Below are 23,813 nucleotides of genomic sequence, written 5' to 3' on the forward strand. Positions count from 1 at the left end.
GCATATGGGCACCCCTCCCCCAGCGATGGCGCAGGAGCTCAGTCATTCAGGCACTGCACGCACTCCTATACTCATTCATGGATTCCCTCCTCCTTTGACTGAAGCATGCGTTCAGTTATTCCCTTCGCTACTCACTCACTCACTCACCGGCGGATAGGCTCGCTCACTGTTGCATCCATGCCTGAGGTCGGTCCCGCACATATCCAAGTCTTAGACGCACCCTCTGGTGCTTTGCGGGGTCACAGGCACACCCCTGCGTGCGCACGCGCGCCCACTCGCGCGTACACTCACAGGTGCCCTGGCCCAGGCGCGCACGGATTCAAGTGCTGAGGCGCCAAGACTTCATTAATCTTGTGGTCCTCTCCCGCCTCCCTGCGCGCGCCCGCTTCGCTCTTCCCTGAGCTCGCCCCGAATTCGGTTAAGATCCAGCGTCGCGGTCCCTACGGGTAGGTCTCCAGCGTGGCCTCCGCAGGGCAGCTCGCTGGCCTTGAGCCCAGGCCGGCCAGGCCACTGCAAACATTTACTTTGGAGCGGGCTGGTTGAAGGTTAAATGTGCAAACCTCCAAACCTGGGGCTCCAGGATTTGGCAAGGAGGGGGCTTCGTGGTGGGGTGGGGGCAGGGGCGTGGACGGAGGGCTGTCGCGGCTCGCTCTGGCGCTGGCCGGGGGGGCGGGGTCTGCGGCGGAGGTGGGGACCTGTGCCCCTGCGGCCGAGCGGGGGTGGGGCCTGGCTTCCGGCGAGCGGCCAATCGCGGGGCGCGGGCCGCGGGGCCTCCCAGCGCCTGCCCGGCCGGAGGCTGCCGGAGCGCAGGAGGTGTGGGGGGCGCCCAGAAGGTGTGAGGGGCGCGCGGCTGCGGGGGCTGGGCAGGGATCGGGGGAGGGGGCGCCGGGCTGCCGGAGTGCGCAGGAGGTGTGGGGGGGGGGTAGCGCAGGAGGTGTGGGGGGCGCGCAGAAGGTATGGGGGGGCGGAACTGAGGGGGCTGGGCAGGGATCTGGGGAGGGGGCGCCGGGCTGCCGGAGTGCGCAGGAGGTGTGGGGGGGGCGCGGGGCTGCGGGGTCCTGGGCAGGAGTCCGGGGAGGGTGTCTCCGGGTTGCTGGTGCGCTCGGGACGTGCGGGGGCGTGGAGGCCGCTGGGGCGTGGCGGGGACCGGGGCGGGGGACGCTGCGGGGGAGCCGAGGGACGAGCGGCGGGGTGGCGCACGCTGTGGGGGACCCGCAGGGAAGGAGGCGACGGGGGGCGCGGGGCCAGGGTGGGGCCGAGGCCTCCGGGCGCTCGTAGGAGGGGCGGGGCGCGGCGGGGCCGCAGGTGACTCGGGAGCTTCGAGGGGTCTAGGGGCCCCCGGAGGGGGGGACACGGCGGAGGCCGGAGGGCGGAGGCTGGAGGGAGTGCCGGGCACGGCGGGGACGCTTCTGACACCCGGGCGGGCGGGCGGGCTAGGGCCAGAGCGAGCCTGAGGGTGCCCCGGGGCGCAGAGGGGTCGCAGGTGACTCCGGGTCGAGGAAACAGGGTCGAGGGGAGCTTGGCTGGAGGACAGAGGCTGCCCACGAGCACGGACGAGGACGTGCAGGGCACGGGGGTCGTGGAGGGGGCTCGGGTTCAGCAGGGCCCAGGGTCGGGGCGCGCCGGGCTGGGGCTGCAGCTGTGGGTATCTGGAGTGCAGCTGTCGCCTGCAGGCCTGGAGCTCCGCGCGGGTCCCCTGGAGACGACGACGACGACGAAGCCGCCTCTGCTAGGCCCTGCTCCAGCCGGCGGAGTCCTCCCGCGCGCCCAGGAGAGCCCAGGCGGTCAGCCCCACTGTGCGCCAGGCGACGAGCGCGGAACCATGCCGGGTGAGTCGGAGAAGGCTTTGCGTTCAGCCTCCCTGTTCCTTGTGGCACCTGTGAGATCCATCTGATCTGGAGAGACCCCCGCTGTGCCCCCACAGTCTCCCCAAGCCCCTCGCCTCCCCAGTGCCACCCGAGTGTTTCCGAGCTTTTGCAGAGCCTGGTGCTGCCAGGTGGGCGGAGTTGGGGGGAGTCTCACCAGCGGGGAGGGGCCATTTATAGCATGGGCAGGGGGCTTGGAGACTCCCGAATTTTCCTCCTGTCAGTCGCGGCCCGGGGAGTTCCAGTGGGCTAGTTTCTTGGCCACAGGGTTGCACTGTGTGGGGTTCTCAGCAACCGGGCGGCAGATAGCAGGTTCCGGGTCATCTCCCGGCACCGCAGCAGGCTTAGGGTGGCCGCACGCCTGGGACTTAAGGCTGGGCCTGACCCCGAGGGCTCAGATCCAGCCCTTCGCACGTGGCCTTGGGTTTTGTGGACGTCAAATGTGGACACTTCAGGGAGCCACACAATTAGGTGATTGGCATGTGACGTTCGCCCCCCGAGAAAGATGCCTGTCCTCCTGCTGGCACAAAGCCAGCCCCCGTCTTGCACCAGACCAGACGTGACCATGCAGGAGCCCATTAGAGAAAGAAAAAAAACAAAAAAACAACAAAAAAAAACACGTTACTTTTTATTCAGAGGTTGGTAAATCTGTGCTTTCCTCTTCTCTGGCCTCAGAAAGGAGAATTGTTGAGCGGGGACGCAGGACCATGGTTCCCTGTGGTTCCCGCTGTTAAGAGTCTGTTCCCAGGAGGAGGAAAACAGGTCCTGTGTTGCAGGGAGAGGCCTGCGTTCCTGCACAGGGGAAACCACCTTCCCGAAGCCGCTGGGGCCTGTGGATAATGGCAGCATTCAGTGAGAGGCGTTGGGACACATCCCGGTCAGCCCTGCAACGTGCTCCAAGACCCCAACTGTGGATTCCACATTTTCCTTGGGTGGGGGCGGGGGGAACAGAAACCAGGTTTGAGTCAAAGCGGAGGGGGCGGAGGAGGGAGCCAGCCGGCTGTGTTATTTCGGAGGGGGGCGGATGGAAGACAGGTCAAGTGGAGGACAGGCCAGGAAGAGACACGGGTAAAAATAAACGGGTTTCTTCCAGACCCATTGGGAAACTCTCAGCTGCCACGTTCGTCCGGCTGAACTTGCTTTTGCAGGAATATCTGTTTTGTTGTTTTTTCTTAAACCCGCATTGGCTGATGCCTTATGGAAACTTGGTCGGTGGTAGCTTCTTAAAAGCAGGACTGTGTGGGTGGGTGAATTCTCATCCTTGTCAAGGTGGAGACCCATTGGTCTGCGTTGCTTCCTCTGACGGGGGTCCTCCCCGTGAGTGATTTTGCGCACTCCTGTTAGCGGGATCACGAAGCCGTCCATCCTGAGCAGAATCAGGCCCGGGTCCTTGTGTCCAACCAGCTCAGTGGTCCCAGCTCCGGCTGTGACTTCTGTAGGAATCAGCGAACGAACTGCCTGTCCGCAGTGCCTCATTTGGGGTCCCCGGAGACCCCATGCCTCACGAGGAAGCCGCTGATGTGTCCAAACCCGGTCGTTCTGAAACGTGAGATGGTTGGAAATCTAATTAATTGTTCTGGGCCTGACGGTTGTCTTTGTCGGGTCGTGCTGTTACCTTCCGCTCGGCCAGAATTTGACGTTCTTTTTTGGGTGCTATCCGAGCAAGCTTCGTTGGGGATTTTCTTTTTCTGTGAGGAAGGGTCACTGGGTGATTTCTCTGCTGCTTTTCCCCCGGGCTGGGTGTGCCATTAGCGGACTCCTGTGACAAATACTCCCGATGACGTGTCTCAGATGACACACGTGTCTTTTCTCCTGGTCCTGGAGGCTGGGAGTCAGATCCGGGCGGGGCTGAGACTGGTTCTTCCTGTGGCCTCTCTTTTTTCGTGTGTAGACCGTCTTGTCCCCGTGTCCTCATATGGTCGTCCCTCTGTGCCATTCTGTATCCTCAACTCCTCTTATAAGGACCTCAGTCCTGTGGGATCACGCCCACCCTACTGACCTCATTTTACCTTAATCTCCTCTTCAAAGACCCCATCTCCAGATATATCCATATTCTGAGGTCCCAGGGGGGAGGAGTTTGTGGGGGGGGGGACGTAATTCAGCTCATAACACCCATCGATTACATCAGGTACATTTATGTCCCTACAAAACGCTGCAAAACCAGTGTGTGCCGTTACCAGTGTTTGGACACTTTCGTGTTCTGTTCCACCCAGTACCTTATCTCGGGCCAGTTGAGCAACACTTGCCTCTTGTCTGCATGGCCATCCTGTCACAGGGCCATCCGTTCTGGTCCGGGGCTCTCTCTCATCACCGTGAGGTCTCTGGGGGACCCCAGTCTTTGTTCCCATGTCTCAGACATCACAGGGGTGTCTCCTCAGCCTTCCAGCACCTCGTGGCAAAACTACCCTCCTTGGTTTTCCCACAACATTGTTTTTTGTTGTCCATATTTCTGTGAGTGCTATCCCTGTCCCTGCAGACTTAACAGCATTCAAAGCCAGTTGTGTAAAAAAAAAACAAAAAAACCCTAGATTGATAGAAAAAGAGATAACTAGATGATGGATGGATGGATGGATGGATGGGCGGATATATAACAGACAAACAGATATGGATGGATGAATGGATAGATAGGTGATTGTAATAAATGGTTGACAGATGACAGGTGGTGCATAATATGTGGTAAGTAAATGATAGATGACGGATATATAGATAGATGGTAGGTGATTGATATGTTGGCGATATAGATAGATGATAGATAGATAAATAGATAATACATAGAACGGATGGATGGATAGATAGATATGGATGGATGGATGGATAGATATGATGGATCGATGGATGGATAGATGGATGGATTTATTGATGGATGGATGAATGGATGGATGGATAAATAGATATGATGGATCGATGGATGGATAGATGGATGGATTTATTGATGGATGGATGAATGGATGGATGGATAAATAGATGGATAGATAGATATGATAGATAGATAGATAGATAGATAGATAGATAGATATGATGGATGGACAGATAGACAGACACAGAAATAGATGGATGGTTAGAGGGATGGATGGGTGGATAGATATAGATAGATGATAGATAGATGGATAGATGATAGTTGGATGGATAGATAGATAGATAGATAGATATGATGGATGGATGGATAGATAGATAGATAGATAGATAGATAGATATGATGGATGGATGGACAGATAGATAGACAAACACAGAAATAGATGGATGGTTAGAGGGATGGATGGGTGGATAAATATAGATAGATGATAGATAGATAGGTAGATAGATAGATATGATGGATGGGTGGATAGATGGATGGATTTATTGATGGATGGATGGATAGATAGATAGATAGATAGATAATGATGGATGACAGATAGATAACACGTAGGTAGATGGGTATTTGGCGCCTAGAAAGTTGAGCTCTCAAGTGTGGGGTAAGACTCAAGCCACAGAGGAGACCGTGGAATTCACCCAATCCTCTTAGCAGTAGCCACGTGTAGACGGGATCCTGTTGTCACAAGTGCACTTTGGAATGTAGCCCCATGGCATGTAAAGGTCAGGGAGGCGGCCCAAGAAACAGGCCTCGCTCAGAAGCTTGCCTTTGTCACGTTATATTTACTGTGAATGTGAGTCCTTCAGGCCCTCCTTTGGGAGCCGCCAGCCCTGCTGGGAGGGGAGGGGAGGGCTCAGCTCGGCTCTCTGGCCTTTGAGAACCGAGGTCTGTGTGTTCGGGCCCCACGCCGCGTGCTGCGAATTTTAATTTCTGCAGACAGCACGGAGCCTGCCCAGGATTTCTTTACGCTGTTGTGTCTCTCCTGGCAACGCGCTCTGGGCGGACCAGGAACTAAGTCTGGAAGTCCCAGGAGACACGAACACCGGGAGGGACGATGTACTTGGATTGCAAATGGCCCTCAATGGGATCTGCTGTTACCGTTTCCTCCTGTCGTGTCCACGCGTTGGGAAACCGGGCGTAACTTTTTTGTGGCAAGTCTCACGGACATCTAGAATGTAGCTCGGATCATCGGACGGTGGCTGACTCGTTTCCGTGTGCTCGGGCTCAGGATCAGATATTTGGAGCATCGGCACCTTATATTCTGCTGGGCTGTGTGCTTCACGGGTGGGGTCTCCTTACACTCCATGGGTGTCTGTGTGATTTCTTTTAGTTTTTTTTTTTTTAATATTTACTTATTTTTCAGAAAGAGAGAGTGTGTGTGAGCAGGAGAGGGGCAGAGAGAGAGAGAGAGAGAAACACAGAATGGGAAGCAGGCTCCAGGCTCTGAGCTGTCAGCACAGAGCCCCACGCAGGGCTCGAACTCACGAACCGTGAGATCGTGACCTGAGCTAAAGTCGGACGCTCAACTGACTGAGCCCCCCAGACTCCCCTGTGTGTGTTTTGCAATGAAAAGGGACGTCAGGGAGCCCGACTGGGAAGCGTGTGACTCTTGATCTCGGGGGCGTGAGTTCAAGGTCCACGTGGGATGTGCAGGTTATTAAAAAAAAAATAAAGGAAAACATAAAAAAAAGAAAGGATGTAAGGAAAGTGTTCCCAGGGAACGTTTGAGAAATATCGAGCAGTTTGCGATGATTCGGAGGCAGAGACAGGGCTGACCTCGAACCCGGCCACCTGGGGAGACGCCTCGGGACGTCACTCTGGTGTTTTTGTCCACAGTGTTGGACCAGGCGTTTGTGACGCTGGCCACCAATGACACGTACTGCCAGGGCGCTCTGGTGCTGGGACAGTCGCTGAGGACGCAGCGGGCGACCAGGAAGCTGGTGGTTCTCATCACCTCACAGGTGTCCAGCCTGCTCAGGTAAGACGGGAAGATTCTCACGCGCTCGGCCGCTTCCTGCTGCTGTGCAGGGACGCGAGGCCGCCGATGCTCCGGGAGGTGCGGGGGGGTCCGGAGCACGGGCCGTCACGGGGGGCGTGTGAGTCTGGTACGCGCCAGTTGTGACCCACGTAGGCAGGTCTCTCGAAGGAAGATAGAGATGTCAGTTCGGGAGTCCGGGGATCCTCAGGCGGTTGTGCAGGAGCCTTGGGAGGGCGGAACGGGGCTCTGCTTCCCGATGAGCGCGTACGTGTCCCCGTGTTGCACGCGGATTTCCGGGCGTCTGTCGGTCGTGGTGGTGAGTGCGCGTCTGGGTACGGAGGAGAGCTCTGGGTTTCTCGTGGTGACTCTGGGAGAGAGAGGCTGGGGAGGGTCGGCCAGCAGGCCCAGGGATGTCACAACCAGGCGAGCCACGCGAGGGACGGCTGATTGAGAAGCCTCACGGTGCCTGATGGGTTGGGTGCTGTCGGTGCCCCTCTCTGGCCCCATGTTAGCAGCACCCCTTGGGCGGGCGTAGCCTGCACATCCACGCCGTGCCTGCCACCTGCTCCCCAGGACGAGACACTGGGAGCGGTCAGGAGGTCGGCGGTGCACGAGGGTGGGGTTGATGGTCCCATGAAGGAGAGTGGAGGCGGTGGGGTGGGGGCGTTGCAGGCACACAACACCAGCCCAGTAGAAACAGGACCCCCACTTGGCCCCATGGTCAGCGGACACTGTGTCTGTACAGGCGGGACAAGGAAGCAGGTGCAGGAGGCGGGGACAAGGAAGCAGGTGCAGGTTCCTGCCTCGACGGGCCCCTGACGTGTGTCCTGGGAACAGGGGGCGCCCATGCAGCGATCTGAATTGAGGCGCTCCACAGTCCGGGACCTTGAGATCGCCACGCAAGGTTTGCCACGGGAGGTCGAGGACGATTCCAAGCTCAGGTTGATCACGACGCCTTCACGGCCATGGGCGCGTGCTCGCGAATGCAGACGCGTGAGCTCCTCAGACGTCCTGGTTCTGTAGAGCGGGTTGTGCATTCGCACCCGAGCGTGGGGAGGCTCGCAGACGCGTGTAGGGGTGTCACCACACGGTCGCGAATGGTGCTCGTTTGCGTGGGCAACCCCGCGTTCCTTCTGGGTGCTTTCCGGGTGACCCCGGTCATGACTCCGGGAGCAGATCCCATGACTGCCCGTTTTTCCTTTACTACGTTTGCTTCTAATAAAGAGAATTCTCTTTTTTCTTCATCTTCCTACTAAAGAGAACTGTCTTGAAGGTGACTGTTGTAAGAACAGACTTGTGTGAATTCAGGTGTATAATATAGTTGTTAAACATGTCCATACAGGATCCGGGGCTCATCGCGACAGGTGCCCTCCTTCGTCCTTGTCACCTGTTCCCCAACCCCCACCCCTCCTCCTCTATCTGATATATTTATTTGATAAAGGATGGACAGATGGATTGGATCACACGTACAAGGAAGGAAAAGCAGAGGCGATCAGAGGGTTTTTCCGAGTGCAAGGATCCAGGCAAGAGACGCTATCTAATCAAGTGGAGAATTCACACGTTACATAATACCGCTCAAGACCGTGCACCAACGATCCCTATACAAAGCACGTAAAAATAAAACCTATCTGATACACAGGCAAACGGAAAGAACCGTAGAGGGAGAGTCTTTTCATAGCGTTTTGCTGGTTTTTAACTCACAAAGCAGACATGTAAGTAAGTTGATCTAATGAATAAAGCATAAGGTATCTCTTAAACGTTACGTGTTCTATAAACAATGGCCCTTTTTCTCATCTGCCACGGACCACTTAGAAAAATTGATTTTATACTCACGGCACAAGGAGGCATTTAATGTGTTACTTGACGCAGGAATTGGATGTTATGTCCTTTGACTGTAATGTGATAAACGTAGACATTAAGAGCAAAACACATTTAAAAAACAGCATTACCCTCAGACATTTTAAATCAGAAATTCTCTGCTTGGGATTCTGTTTCCTCTCTCTCTCTCTCTCTGCCCTTCCCTGGTTGGCGCTCTCTCTGTGTTTTTCAAAATAAGTAAATAAACTTAAAAAAAAAATGGAATCTTAAAAAAGAATGCTAGAAGGCATAGAAAACATTGCTACCCAGTACCTGGGGGTGGGGAATAGAGACTTATCAGTTAGAAGGTCCTGAGACTGGGCAGTTGATCAAGGGCGTTCTGTTACGTTGGCCACAAGAAATTAATTTCCATGTGATAGGAACTGTCTCAGAACCTAGGGGGGAAAATGAACATGTTCATTTATTTTAACAAACCATCCTAAGCTTGAGACCCCAACTTGATTTACAGAGAAAGGCAGTGATCCAGTCCTTTTAATATAAAGTTAAACGTGTACCAGGATGAAATCCAGATGAGGAAGTGTAACATTTTTTAATGTGTAGACAAATCTTAGAAGTCGGTAGATCAGGGTGCCTTGGCTCGGGCACTACTGCCATTTGGGGCTGGATGTCTGTCTGTTGTGGGGTGTCCTGTGCATTGTTGGGTGCTGACCAGCATCTCTGGTCTCCATTTGGGATATGCCAGTAGAGTCATCATCCACGACCCTCCCTGCAGTTGTCGGAAAGACACGTGTCTCCAGACACTGATATGATGGATGGGCCATTCATCCGAAAGCTGGGAAAACCATTCTAAATTAAATCAGAGGCTGAGAGCCAGACCTCTGTTGGTCAGAAATACCATGTGTAAACGTGAAAGATCAAATAAACTAAGGGGCACATTAAGGAGATCTGCGGTGGGGACGAGGCTTGTCTGTATCACGTTCAAGGAAGTCTTACAAACAGGACGCACAGACGGACAGGTGGACGTAACAGGGAGGGAGGGTGGGAAGCATCACTGTATCTTTGGAGGATATTTATAACCAGAGAGGTTAGTCTTGGTTGAGATTAAGATGGAAAACGTGGGGTACTTCCTGGTTGCCTACTGTCCCATCAGTTGCCCCGGTGATTGGGGACCGTCATATTTTTTTTAGAGAGAACAGTCCTCAAAGAGCCCAAAGCATCCCCATGACTCCCATGTGATTCCCTCCTCTGTTCCCGTCTCCTCGGGGTCGGTACAAGCTGTCCACACTGACTTTCTGGCAGTCTTCTGGTCCACCGAAGACGAGCCGTAAAATATTCAGAAACGTTCAGTAACCCTGGGAAGGTCCAGTGTTGGAGAATCATGACACGGTTTGCAGGCGTCGGGAGAGCTGAGGAACGGTGCCCTGTGGTCCAGTAGAAGACAGACAGTGACAGGTGACCGCAAGTGACCAAGGGTGTGAGTATGGGGACCACCACTCTGCTTTTGTCCGCTGTAGGGTCCAAGTGCAGAGTGGAGTCATCTTTCTGCACAGAAACAAACCCAGGAGCACGTGCTCGGAGCTTCAAACAAATTGTATTCGTGACACTCAACTCCAAGACCAGGGATTTATTTTGAGAAAACAAGCAGAACTGAACAAAAGAATTCAAGGACATGATACCAGCATCTATTTGTAGCAACACTGAGTGATGCTTTTTTTGCCCTCCACCCTCCTGGCTCCCGGATCTTTACACAACCCTGAGGATGCCATAAATTCCATAAATAACTGGGTTAAAAGCAAGGGGAACTTGGCGTTGAAATAGCACTCTTTCAGACACGTAGGTACTTTCAATACTATTCAGTGAAGCACACAAAAAAATGTAAGGCATGAGCATAAAAGCTGGTATGGGATATAACGGCTCGACTGGGAAATGCCAACACCTGCCTAATAATGGAAATTTCAAAAAGAGAAGAAGAACAGATTGTAGGGAGGAACTCATCTCCTATTTCCGCTTTGAGAAAGGATTTTAGGTTGCGAATGCCCCGTGAGCGTTGAGCACATGAATGAACCCAACAAAGAGCGGAGAAAGGCGCTAAGTGCACTTGAGCATCCGTCAGGTTGAGACAGTGGATGTCTCACATTCTCTGGAGCACAAAGTACTTGTGGAATGGGATTTCTCAATTCGGCCACATCAATGCCGTTCGAAAGCAAAATAAAGATGTTTCAAATACGTAAAAGCTTAATAATTCTACCCCTCAAAGACCTTTTGGGAACATAATTACTTCAGGATGTACTCAACCAGAGTGGACTATGAATCCAGGCAGGAACTTGTAATATAAGAAGGATTGCTAAACAAATAACTAAGTAGAAATCGGATTAAATTGTAAATGCATTGTGCATAATTATGAAGATAGTCTGGGATTTACACTCCACAACAAGGCGATTGTGGAGTGCAGTGGGGAGGGACAGAAGTGAACATCAGGTGATGTTCTTGCCTCTTCTGGGGTGAACATACAGATGCCGCCGACTATCTTTACGTTTGGTAGAAAATATATTTTTAAAAGAATTTTAAGTGTTTTATTTTTGAGAGAGAGAGAGAGACCGTGCACGAGCTGGGGAGGGGCAGAGAGGGGGAGACACAGAATCTGAAGCAGGCTCCAGGCTCCGAGCTGTCAGCATAGAGTCCAATGTGGGGCTCAAACTCATGAACCATGAGATCATGACCTGAGTTGAAGTTGGATGCTCAACCAACTGAGCCACCAAGGTGCCCCAGAAAATATAAGTTCAAATATGTGTGTTGACAGTCTGAGGATGGTAACCACCAGAAGACCATAAAGGGTATGTACAGGTTCCCAAGCATTAATGGAAAAATGCGTGGAATGGAAAAAAAAAATCTAATCCATGCAGTGGAAGGCGGGAAAGGATTACAAAGAAGAAGAAAGTATGATAAATGTAAAAAAAAAAAAAAAAGGGAAAGAATAAAATTGCAGGACTCAGTAAGAATCTGTCAATGATGATACTAAAGGTGAATGGGTTAAAAACCCCTTTTAAGGGAGAGAGACTACCACCAGGGGAAAATAAACATAAAATCCAGCCATATCCTGGATGTGTACAGGAGGCACCTTCAATAGCAACACAAAATGTGGAAAAGAAAGGATGTGCTTGATATTAGATGATTCTGTTCTCCTCCAGGACCCTGCATTAATTATCACGTCTGCCCTTGTGACTTCCCATCTATCACATTTTCTTTTTCTTTCCTTACGTGTCATGATCTTGACATTTGCAAATAGTACTGGTCAGTTATATTATAGAATTCCTTTCAGCTGGGGTTTGTCCGGTATTTTCTCGTTAGTAGAGGTTATGGATTTTTGGCAAAAAAAAAAAAAAAAGTCTGCAGGAGTGATGTACCTCTTTTAGGGCATCCTATCAAGGAGTATGTGATGTGGCTGTGTCCTGTTAGGGTGATATTAACCTTGGTCACATGGATAAGGTTCTATCTGTGGGGTTATGATTTTTGTCTTTGTAATTGATAAATATCTTGGGGAGATACATTCAGACTATGAAAACATGCTGCTGCTTCTCAGAACCTTCACCCATTGATTTTAGCATCTATTGGAGAACCTTGTCAACAGCAATTATTACTGCAGTGTTAGCCTAATGGTGATTTTCTTTTCTTTTCTTGTTTACAAATGTTATTTTATTTATTGTGAGAGAGAGGGAGAGAGGGTATGCATACAAGTAAGGGAGAGGCCAGAAAGAGAGGGAGAGAGAGAGAGAGAGGCTGAAGCAGGTTCCACGCTGTCAGCACAGAGCTTGATGTGGGGCTCGACCTCACCATCTGTGAGCCAACATCAAGAGTAGGATTCTGGGGGCGCCTGGGTGGCTCAGTCGGTTAAGCGTCCGACTTCGGCTCGGGTCATGATCTCGCGGTCTGTGAGTTCGAGCCCCGCGTCGGGCTCTGGGCTGACGGCTCAGAGCCTGGACCTGTTTCGGATTCTGTGTCTCCCTCTCTCTCTGACCCTCCCCCATTCATGCTGTGTCTCTCTCTGTCTCAAAAAAAATAAAATAAAACGTTAAAAAAAAAAAAAAAAAGAGTAGGATGCTTACCTGAACCACCCAGCCACCCCCAATGGTGATTTTCTATTTCCCTCATTCCTAATGCATTTATTTATTTTTTATTTTTTTTTCAACGTTTATTTATTTTTGGGACAGAGAGAGACAGAGCATGAACGGGGGAGGGGCAGAGAGAGAGGGAGACACAGAATCGGAAACAGGCTCCAGGCTCCGGGCCGTCAGCCCAGAGCCCGACGCGGGGCTCGAACTCACGGACCGCGAGATCGTGACCTGGCTGAAGTCGGACGCTTAACCGACTGCGCCACCCAGGCGCCCCCTAATGCATTTATTATTTGGAATTCTTCTGCTAGTCCTTCTTTCCCATTTACTTATCTATTAATTAGCATATTAATACTAATATTATGATATTAATATATTTTTGATACTAATATTAATACTAATATTGACCCATGAAGATTCATTTTATACTTTGGGTTTCTTATTTGTTTTCCTGTTCAAAGTGCTTCCAGCTTGGGCATGGGTAACTCTCCTGATTGGCTCCCTGTATCCTTTTGACCTTCCACCATCCTTTTTCTAGGTCTTCCTTAATTCTTTGCATCCCCAAACATTCTGGTCTATGATGAAGTAGAACTTTAGCAAAAAAATAAGTTAATGGAATAGAGGGAAATTTCATTTTGACAAAATGTCTTTCAACATTTGAGTGTTGAACTTGTATGCGACCAACAATGTAGGTTTTGAATACGTAAAATACAAGCAAAAAGTAAATACATTAAATGAAAAAAATAAAAAATAATCATAAAACAAAAACTGATAGAGATTGTCTGTATCTGCTCAGCATTCATTCCCACAGCACACACATTTTTCTAAGAGAATTGCCTTCTTAAGGGATGACGAGAATCAGTCTAAGACAATTTTGTATAGTTGTCAAGCTTTTTAAGTTTGCGTGAGGCTTAAGCATGAGTGGGAAGTATACAAAACTCCATGGCAAAAATAAAGCCTGAACACAAAGATTGCTTGGGGTTTTGGATCCGTGCTCCATCTTGTGAGTAGCAAAGGGGTGTCATCTTGAAGGGATAGCATGTCCTGTGTTGAATAGTCCCTTGCTCTCCTAGTATTTGGTGTGGCTCTTTTCCAGGGTTATCCTGTCGAAAGTGTTTGATGAGGTGATCGAGGTGAGCCTGATGGACAGTGCAAACTACAGCCACCTGGCCTTTCTGAAGAGGCCCGAGCTGGGGGTCACCCTCACCAAGCTTCACTGTTGGACCCTCACCCATTACAGCAAGTGCGTCTTCCTGGATGCAGATACTCTGGTGAGTACAGGGGGGGACAGCGAGGAACCCCTCAAAGACCCCTTTTAAGTAGCCTGCTGGTTCTTACTGCTGGGTCCCCACCTCCACCTCTGTCACCAGCATTGACATTCAGCGCATCGGAACCAGGTAGAACACAGCACTTGCACTGCCGTAGTCCCCGTTCGGGACACTAAGGGACTTGAAGCCACGCTCCTTCCCTAGGAGGGATTTCTAATCACATCGTTTCATCTACACGAAATCGAATAATTAGAAAAGAGTATTTCGCCTTGATTGGATATTGAAATGCATAGTCCCAATGGGACTGGAACAGCTGGCTTCTGAGGCTGTGGCTCCCTCCCTTTGTCATTTAGGGTAGTGACCCGAAGGGTGGGAGCCTATGTTGGCTGCCTTCAAAACCAGCCATTGGAAAGCTAAAGCGTGACCGGGAGTTGAGATGTCGCCAGTCCATTGTAGGTCGTCTTGGTGGGGCAAAAGCATCTCTGTGGGAAGACGGGGAGGTGCCAAGGAAAATAAGACCCGTAGCAGCATGGGAGTAATGTCTTCTTTTTCCAAGCAGAGCACAATTTAGAAAGGCAATGGGTGTTGGAGGGATTAATCTGGAATTAATAGTTAAGCTCCGGAAGGCAACATCACGTTGACTTGGAAACCTCTCCGTTCACGGGTTTGCAGAGTTTCGTTGGCCACCTTTGCTGGGTTAAAGAGGATATTCAGGTGGGCAAGCTCTACACAGGATTTTAAAAACCTTGAGAAAATAATGTCGTCTCAGAGATGGTGTTACTTCAGTCGCCTGAAATGAGCCGGAGAGCAGTCTTACTCATAACGCTCTCCTGTGTCTGTTGTTAGCCTAACAGAAGAGTCGGTCAAAAAACATGCACGGGTTTCCAGTCGCTGGACATAGTCTGCCCATCCTTAAGTGTCTGTGGCGTTTTCACCCGCATCCCAGACGTAAGAGACGTGTGGCCACACGGTTTCCCATGCTGTGCTTTGCCAGGTGCTGTCCAATATCGATGAGCTGTTTGACAGGGCGGAGTTTTCCGCAGCCCCGGATCCCGGGTGGCCGGACTGCTTCAACAGCGGTGTCTTTGTCTTCCAACCGTCTCTTGAGACACACGGCCTCTTGCTGCGACATGCCGTGGACCACGGCAGCTTTGACGGTAAGCGAGGGAAGCCGGACGTGGGTGGAAGAGAACGGGGCTCTTCCCAGGAGCCATATCCCTGCCTCATGCTCACCTTCCCCCAGATATGTGAATGGCAAATCGACGTGAGTTAAAGACGGGTGTGGAAGAATAGGGCCAGGCACGGTGTTAGGAATTAGTGAAGTCAGTCAGTAAATACGCAACGTAGAAAAGCATTGAAAACATCCGCAGTGAGTAGGAAGGATGGGTCCCCAATCCTGATCATACAGGAGGTAAGCCTTGGTTGGCCAGCCCCTGGAGTAGAATAAAGTGACCCAGCGAGAAGCCGATATTTGGCTGGAACAGGCTTTAATAGAGGGGGAGCGTGCTACGACTGTTGTCACGTAAAAGAAAACACGAGACTGATCGAGAATCCTGTCTGGGTACGGGCCAGGAGTTGCCCATTCGGCAAACATGGTAGAGGAAGAAGTGTTGCTACCAGATGGGGTTCATTGTGGGCAAGATGGAGAATTCTGGAGACAACATGTGAGTTTATTATCAATGGTCTAGGTTATGGGTGCAGAATTTTGGAGACGATATGCAGTGTTAAGATTAACGGTGTGGGCGACCACTCCCTTTTGAGACGAACGGTCGTGTTGTAGTGGGCAGAGAGGAGACACGTAATGGGACCTCGCGGGTGGGTGGGTGTGTATATTAAGCCCTTCAAGCGCGTCTTGAATTCTCTCCGAGCGCTCTTCCGTCATCTAGGGGCAGATCAAGGCTTACTGAACAGTTTCTTCAGTAGCTGGTCCACAGCAGACATCCACAAGCACTTACCGTTCATCTACAACTTGAGCAGTAACACGGCATACACCTACAGCCCCGCCTTCAAACGGTAAGTTCTCTGTGTTCTAGATCCTTCTAGAGCAGCTGCTTTCTGGCAACCCTGTCTCTAGAATCTTTATCAGCTTTTGGCATTTGGGTTAAAAAAAATCGGATCCTGGGGTGCCTGGGTGGCTCAGTCGGTTGAGCGTCTGACTTCGGCTCAGGTCATGATCCCGCGGTCCGTGAGTTCGAGCCCCGAGTCGGGCTCTGTGTTGACAGCTGGGAGCCTGGAGCCTGCTTCGGATTCTTTGTCTCCCTCTTTCTCTGCCCCTCCCCAATTCATGCTTTGCCTCTCTCTGTCTGTCAAAAATGAATAAACATTTAAAAAAATTAAAAAATATTAGATCCTCCCTCCATTTGCCTTTTGTAATTATAAATTATAGGAAGCCAAGGCAGGGAGTTTTAATGGTAGTGGTTCTCAAAGTGTGGTCCGAGGAACCCCCCAGGGGTTCCCCACAGTTCTTTTTAATGTCTGCAAAGTCAAAATGACTCGAAAAAGAATTCTAAGATATAAAAAAATAAAAATAAAAATAATTCTAAGATGTTATTTTTTTCTTTTCTTCTCACTTTTTCATGAGCGTATAGGAGTTTTACAGACACTCTATGATGTAATAAAAAATGCACTGAAAAACAAAAAATCGAAAACAGTGTCCTGAATGCACACAGATATAAGAAGCTGGCTGTTTCCTCTTGGGATGGTCCATGAAAATACAGTTATTTTTCATGAAAAAAGTATGAAATGAACATCAACATCTCAGGGGGTGATTGATTTCTAATGAATTGATTAAATCTGTTTTCAGATTCCTGTTTTAATTTCCATTGCGATAAATATGTACAGATAGAATCCATGTGAACAAATCTAGGCTTGTGGTCCTCAGTGCATTTTAAGAATTTCAAAAAGTCCTGAGACAAAAGTGTTTGAGATTTGCTGCTGTGGGTGATGCTGTTATAAAGAAAAGTGGAAAATCTGAGCAGAACGTAGCGACAGAATAATTCTAGAGTGTGCATTTTTAACAGGGGCCAGACTGCCTCCAAGGGGCAGAAATTGGTCCTTGGAGAGTGCAAACATCCTATTCTTTTTTTTTTTTTTATTTTTTTTTCAACGTTTATTTATTTTTTGGTACAGAGAGAGACAGAGCATGAACGGGGGAGGGGCAGAGAGAGGGAGACACAGAATCGGAAACAGGCTCCAGGCTCCGAGCCATCAGCCCAGAGCCCGACGCGGGGCTCGAACTCCCGGACCGCGAGATCGTGACCTGGCTGAAGTCGGACGCTTAACCGACTGCGCCACCCAGGCGCCCCAACATCCTATTCTTTTTAATGTATAAACCAGAGATGTGCATACGGAACATGCATTACAGTGCAAATATAGTATTAAAATTTCATGGGAAGACGCATATGGAAAAAAATGTTTTAAAATATTGAGAGGAGATGGGGCGCCTGGGTGGCTCAGTCCGTTAAGCGTCCAACTCCGACTCAGGTCAGGATCTCGAGTGATCTCACGTGAGTTCGAGCCCCGCGTAGGGCTCTGTGCTGACAGCTCGGAGCCTGGAGCCTGCTTGGGATTCTGTGTCTCCCTCTCTCTCTGCCCCTCCCCCACTCGTGCTCTGTGTCTCTCTCTCAAAAATAAATAGACATCAAAAAAAATTTTTTTTAGGGGCGCCTGGGTGGCTTGGTCGGTTAAGCGTCTGACTTTGGCTCAGGTCATGATCTCACGGTCCGTGAGTTCGAGCCCCGCGTTGGGCTCTGTGCTGACCGCTCAGAGCCTGGAGCCCATTTCAGATTCTGTGTCTCCCTCTCTCTGACCCTCCCCTGTTCATGCTCTGTCTCTCTCTGTCTCAAAAATAAATAAAACATTAAAAAATTTTTTTTTAATTTTTTTTAAATGAAAAAAAAGGTTGAGAGGAGAAAATCCACAATCTTTATAAGGTTCTTGACTGATTCTTCTGCTTTGGGGGGAATACCCCAGTGGGTTATGATTATGTTCCTTGGTATGTAGAAAACCAAATACTGCAAATGCTGAGTGTTTAAACCGTTATCTTTAAGGAAACCTAAGTGTGGGTCCAATTAGTAGGGTTGAGACAGGTGTTTACTTGCTGCTGTCTTTGACGTGTCTCATGGCCGCGTGATGCTTTCCGTGTGTGTGTGTGTGTGTGTGTGTGTGGTCACTTCCAAGCGGAAAGTGGAATGCTGTGTGTTTCCTCCTCAGATTCGGCTCGAGTGCAAAGGTCGTGCACTTTCTGGGACCCACAAAGCCATGGAACTATAAGTACAATCCGCAGACGGGCTCGGTGTTGGAGGACGGCTCCGGGTTGGGGACCCAGCACCAGACGTCCTTCCTCAACCTGTGGTGGACAGTCTACCAGCACAGCGTCCTGCCTCTTTACAAGAGCTTCCGGGATGCGGGAGAACACGTGGCTCCAGGACATGCCGTAAGCGGGTGACGCCCTCTGGAAACAGGCGTTGGGCATGGGTAGATGCTGTGCGTGGTCCAGATGCCCGGTGTACTTTCTAGAAGCTCATGCTTCTGTTCCCACATGCTGTATTTCATAAAGGATGCTGAACAGACAGACACCCTGTGTGGTTATTGTCTCCCCCCCCCCCCCCCCCCCCCCCGCCTTCGGCTCAGAATCGTGAATGTTTAATGCGCCAGAGTGTTGCTGAGATTTACAGGATTTGTGCATAAATCATTCCAATTAGCTGCCTGCGTCAGGGAAAGAGCCGCTGGGGGATGAGTGGCCGCGGGGGATTGATTACCATGTCTTGCGAGGACACACTTTCCAATTTACGTCATCAGTTGAAGCACGTGTTGCGACGCGTGAGTGAAGAGTATTTCTGAAACTGTAGATTGGCGCTGATCTGGTTTTTTTTTTTTTTAATGTCACGGTGACTTTTTTTTTTTTTTTTTAAATGATCAACGTTTATTTATTTTTGGGATAGAGAGAGACAGAGCATGAACGGGGGAGGGGCAGAGAGAGAGGGAGACACAGAATCGGAAACAGGCTCCAGGCTCTGAGCCATCAGCCCAGAGCCCGACGCGGGGCTCGAACTCACGGACCGCGAGATCGTGACCTGGCTGAAGTCGGACGCTTAACCGACTGCGCCACCCAGGCGCCCCAATGTCACGGTGACTCTTAACGCACTACGTAACGATGTGTGTGCAGTCCGCCGACTAGGGGTACGGCAGGTGCCTCGCAAAAGAGTTTTCGGAATTCGGTCCCAGGGAACTTTCTTACCTGATCGTTGCTTACCGGCTCGTTTATTAGTACGGGAAGGTCGATCCATCCACAGGCATGGCGTTGATGGGAAATCGCAAAGAATCAATCCGTCGTTCAGTCTTTGCTGCGGGTTCTGTCTGGTGGAACCAAGTGGTTCTTCTCTTTGTGAGGACTCGGGGTCTCGGGTCGTGTCACATGAGCGCATACAAGTTTATCTGCGTTCAGGTTGCCACCGTGCTCCCGCCAGGCGGTGAGCCAGGCATCAGGTTTTGGGGGAAGGAAAATAAGACGTGGAGTCAGGTGCTTGTGAGAAATACAGCATCCAGAGCAGTGAGGACACAGGTGGTTTTCACGAGAATGGGGCAGCTTGCATGAGAACCACCTGTCACCTGTTTGATCGGAGCTGACCTTTGCAGGTGTCTCATGGCCAGCAGCCCCTATGGCCCGAGAGGCTCTCTGTCGGCCAGGGTGTGTGGGATGCTGGGGTTTGTTTCCAGAGCAGTTGGCTGTCTGCACAGCCGACCCAGAACATTTATGGCTTGTTGATAGGTTCTGGGGTCCTGGTTTCCCAGGTCTGTGTGCATTCCCTGGGCAAGGCTGTGTTTACTGAGTTGGGGAGCACTGACCTCCCAGGGCATGGTATGAGTCTTGGGGTCCCCAGGGCAGCTGCAGAGTTGGAAACAGGAGGAGGACTTAGCTAGTGTGTTCATCTTTCTGCAGACTGGCGTCGGGGAGCCGTGTGCAGAGTCAGCAGGGTCCAGCCAGCCTTGGCCAGCTGAGGGCCCTTCGGAGGAGACGGTGGTCATGGAGGACATCCCACCTTCCCCCAAGGGATGCCGTTCGGAGGACGTGAGTACTCGACGTCCACACGGCTGTGATGGGAGAGTCAGACGCTGGCTCCCCAAGGACACAGAGCTGAGAGCCTGCTTCCAAGGCTCTGGCTTTGGCGTGGGGGGCGGGGGCTCCTGCGTTCATGTAGATCATTGCGCAATTATACGTGGATCATTGCACAGTTTTATGTGGGGGGGCTCCTGCGTTCACATGCATCATTGTGGTACATCAGATGATTCTCCCCGACCAACACGGGCACGTCCTGACTCTGGGAACCTGAAAATGCTACCTTATCCGGATGAGGACCTCGTGATCAGATGATTCTGAGCAAGGCAGAGACAGAAGACGTGAGCTCCGCTGGCTTTGGAGGAACGTGGCCACAAGCCAAGGCCTCCGGTGTCTCTGGAAGCAGGAGAAAGCCAGGAAACAGACGCTGTGTGGGAGCCGCTGGAAGGAGCTCAAGGCTGCCCACACCTCCATCAGCCCGGATATACTCGTGGGGGACATAATCCCAAAGGATTACGGGTAATCCCAAAGGACACCGGTGTTCCTAGACCCCATATCTCCAAGTGAATACATTGCGATAATATCCGGTGTTGAAAGATTTCTGGATTTCAGTCTTCACGTTGGAAGGCACTTTTATTCCCCTTAAGTTCTCTGTGCTGCACACGGCTTTGGGGAAGCTGTTTTTCAGTGGAAAGAAGCAATGTTTAATTGTTTTTAATGTGTATTTATTTTTGACAGAGAGACAGAGCATGAGTGGGGGAGGGGCACAGAGAGAGGGAGACACAGAATCCGAAGCGGGCTCCGGGCTCTGAACCGTCAGCACAGAGCCCGACGCGGGGCTCGAACCCACGAACCGTGAGATCATGACCTGAGTCGAAGTCGGACACCTCACCGACCGAGCCACCCCCAGGCGCCTCAGTGAAAAAGCGATGTTTAAAGTTTAGCGGACATTTTTGTGTAAGGCACTCTACAGTTTGTTGCACCTCCATGCCTCCGTGCCCCAGGCTTCCCAGACATCTCCAAACGGCGGGTGCCTGCGATGAGTAACCAGTGTGTGCAGATTGCAGAGGAAGGAGTCTAGAACCATCCACCTGGAGGTAGAACTTGGGTTCGCATTCAAGTGCTCAGGCAGAAGGGATCTTCCAGACGTGCAGAGGCAGGGAGGGAAGACATCCGACTTGTCTGCTGAAATGTGTCATTAGGGCCAGGGAGGGGTCACCTCTGAGGATCCCAGTGGCTCGATTCTCTGATGATGACCTTGTGTCTCTACAAGCGATGAAGTCCTCACACTTTTAAAAGGACGGGACGCATCGGTAAATTCCAGCCCTGAAACCAGTATTATGCTCTGTGTTAACCAACTAGAACTTAAAGAAGAACTTGAAAGAAAAAACACCAAAGGAACTCGTGCCTTCGCTGTATCCGAAGTGCTTTATTTTGGAATTCATTACACAGCATTACTGCCACCTACCGGCCATGTATTGAATTATTGACTCTGGGTCTTTGATCTGGGGAGCTGGAACCCAGTCGAAAAACAAAAAATTATTTTTATAAATTCCTATAAATGTATAAGAGCTGGGTCCTGACCTTGGGATCCCGATGGAAGACAGGAGCCTTTGTAAATATGGCAACCAGTACTGACAACTAGGTATCCGTTTTCAAAAGTTACAGCCGGAGGTCTAATTTTCTTCCCATGTACATTGATGTATTAGGCAAATATATTTGCCATTTATTATTTTCTCAGTCATGTGTTTTGTCCTCCAGTATCTTGGGTGGGGAAATGTAGTGAGTGAAAAGACAAGGAATGCCGTTTATTTTTTTGAAGTTATTGGTTGTTTTTATTGTTTGTAGAACATCCTCCTCCCTCCCACCCTCCCTCCCTCCCTCCCTTCAAGCTGAGGGATAACATATGTGTAAAAAATGACACACGTGATAAGTATATACCTTGATGCATTTTCAGAGTGAAAAAAATTCTAAATAGCCACAATCCGGACCTGAAAATTCACCCCAAAAGACCCCTTTCACCCTCCCGGTCACTAGAAAATGCTACCCTGACCTTGGCCCACCATTACCACTTACTTGTGAGTGCCCTTGAGCTCCTTATAAATGGGATCCTACAGTATGTTCTTTCTAGTCTGGTCTCCTTCACGCGACATATTTATGAGATCCTTCCGTCTTGCAGAGTGAGTCAGTAGTTCGTTTATTCTGTGGGTTGCATGGTGTCAAATTGTAGGAGGACACGATATATTGATTCTAGCGTTGATGGATACTACCGTTTGGGCGATACAGATAACGCTGCTGGGAACAACGTTGTGCGTGCCTGGCGTTGCCCTTGCACACGCGTTTTTGGTGAGGTGATACTTAGGGGCGGGGTCGTTAGATCAAAGGGTAGGCTTTTATGTACCCTTTTGCGTTAGTAGATTCTGCCAAGGATTTGGCAAGTGGCGGCACCCCTAGTGGGAGTCCTGGTGGCTTCACCTCGTCAGCAACCTTCCAGAGTGCCAGTGAGCACGTGGGGCGTCTCCTTGTGGTTTTAGTGTGCATGTATCAGATGAAGCTGAATTAACATGAGCCAGTTTTTGGATGCTTATCAAGCTGTGACGCTTTTGGCAATGCTCGTTCAAATATCTTGAACATTTTTTTTTTCCTCCAGGGTCTCCTGTTTTAAAGTTAGTCTTAACAATGTGTATATCAAGCTCTTTTCCAGTAGTACGGTAAATACTTTCTCCTACTCTGTTACCTTTTCAGTCCCCAAATGGCATCCTTTGATGCCCAGAAATTCCTAGTTTAGCATTTCCTTTATGTAGAGTCTGTTTTATTCACCGTTCAGGAAAATCTGTCCCAAAACTAAGGTGATGAAGACGTTGCATGTCTTACAGAATTTGTATTGTGTCTTCTTTTTATATGTAAGTATATAATCCACCTGCAATGGATGTTGGGTAAGGAATGGGCTTGGGGTCAACATTCATTACTCTTACACGTGGATCTAGAATGAACTCAGCACAGGTTAACAACAAAGCTGTTATTTCCCCGCTGCTTTGTCATGTTGCCTTTGCCATCATTCCTGTGCCCATTTGTGGATGGATCTGTTTTCCGATTCTATATTCTTTTGTGTTATCTTTCCCTTCCTTGCACCAGTAACATACTGCCGTGATGACCATGGCTTTAAAATAAGTCTTATTACTGGTCATACAAGTACCTCAACTTTTTTCTTCTTTCCCTGCCTCTTCTAAATTTCCCTGTGAATATTAGGATCAGCTTTACAGTGTCTTGGAAAACAAACACACAAAAAAGTCTTCTGGAATTTCAGCTGTGATTGCACTGAACCTACAGATCAGTTTTAGAAGGACTGATATCTCCAAAGTGTTGAGCCCTCCATTCTGTGGACATAGTATATTTCTAGGTAGATCTTCTTTATTTTATGTCAATATGTTAAATTGTTTGGTAGGGATCTTGGATACATTTTACTAGACTTATTCCTCATTTTTGGTGTGTTTTGAGGCTACTATAAATGGTATCATTGTAAAAACTAATTTTCTTACTACTTGATGAGGGTGTATAGAAATACGTTTGAGTTTTGAAATCCAGCTACCTTGCTAAATTTTTACACACGAACAGATTCTGCCTCGATTCTTTGGGTCAGTCGACATGCAAAATCACATCATCTGCAAGTGAAAAACTGTATAGTAATTTCTTAAAATGTCATTCATACATGTACTATGTACCTTCATTTTAGGCCGTATTTTACTGGATGTGGAATTCTCCCCTGGCAGGTAGTTTCACAAGGGCACCCTAAAAATGTTGTTTCTTAGTCTTCTGACCTCCACGATCTCTTAGCAAGTCCGTCTTCCAGCATCCTGTTTCTGCAC

At 50.0% G+C, this 23,813-nt stretch overlaps 1 protein-coding gene across 4 annotated transcripts in view; it reads left to right on the forward strand.

Moving 5' to 3' along the window:
* Positions 1 to 773: 773 nt before the first annotated feature.
* The window catches only part of GYG2 (glycogenin 2), a 31,006-nt gene continuing 7,966 nt past the window's right edge, over positions 774 to 23,813 (forward strand). For 2 of the 4 annotated variants that reach the window (XM_030305718.1, XM_030305722.1), the window contains exons 1-8: positions 774 to 833; positions 1,674 to 1,829; positions 6,553 to 6,694; positions 13,718 to 13,892; positions 14,884 to 15,046; positions 15,776 to 15,902; positions 18,102 to 18,324; positions 19,831 to 19,959. In XM_030305718.1, coding sequence (XP_030161578.1) covers positions 1,823 to 1,829; positions 6,553 to 6,694; positions 13,718 to 13,892; positions 14,884 to 15,046; positions 15,776 to 15,902; positions 18,102 to 18,324; positions 19,831 to 19,959 — 966 coding nt within the window. In that variant the 5' untranslated portion in view covers positions 774 to 833; positions 1,674 to 1,822. Of the gene's footprint in view, positions 834 to 930; positions 955 to 1,673; positions 1,830 to 6,552; positions 6,695 to 8,135; positions 8,407 to 13,717; positions 13,893 to 14,883; positions 15,047 to 15,775; positions 15,903 to 18,101; positions 18,325 to 19,830; positions 19,960 to 23,813 lie in introns of those variants that run through there. The other 2 variants (XM_030305719.1, XM_030305720.1) reach the window with 2 other exon arrangements.

Source organism: Lynx canadensis, chromosome X (genome assembly GCF_007474595.2).
Source record: "Lynx canadensis isolate LIC74 chromosome X, mLynCan4.pri.v2, whole genome shotgun sequence".
Lineage (NCBI taxonomy): Eukaryota > Metazoa > Chordata > Mammalia > Carnivora > Felidae > Lynx > Lynx canadensis.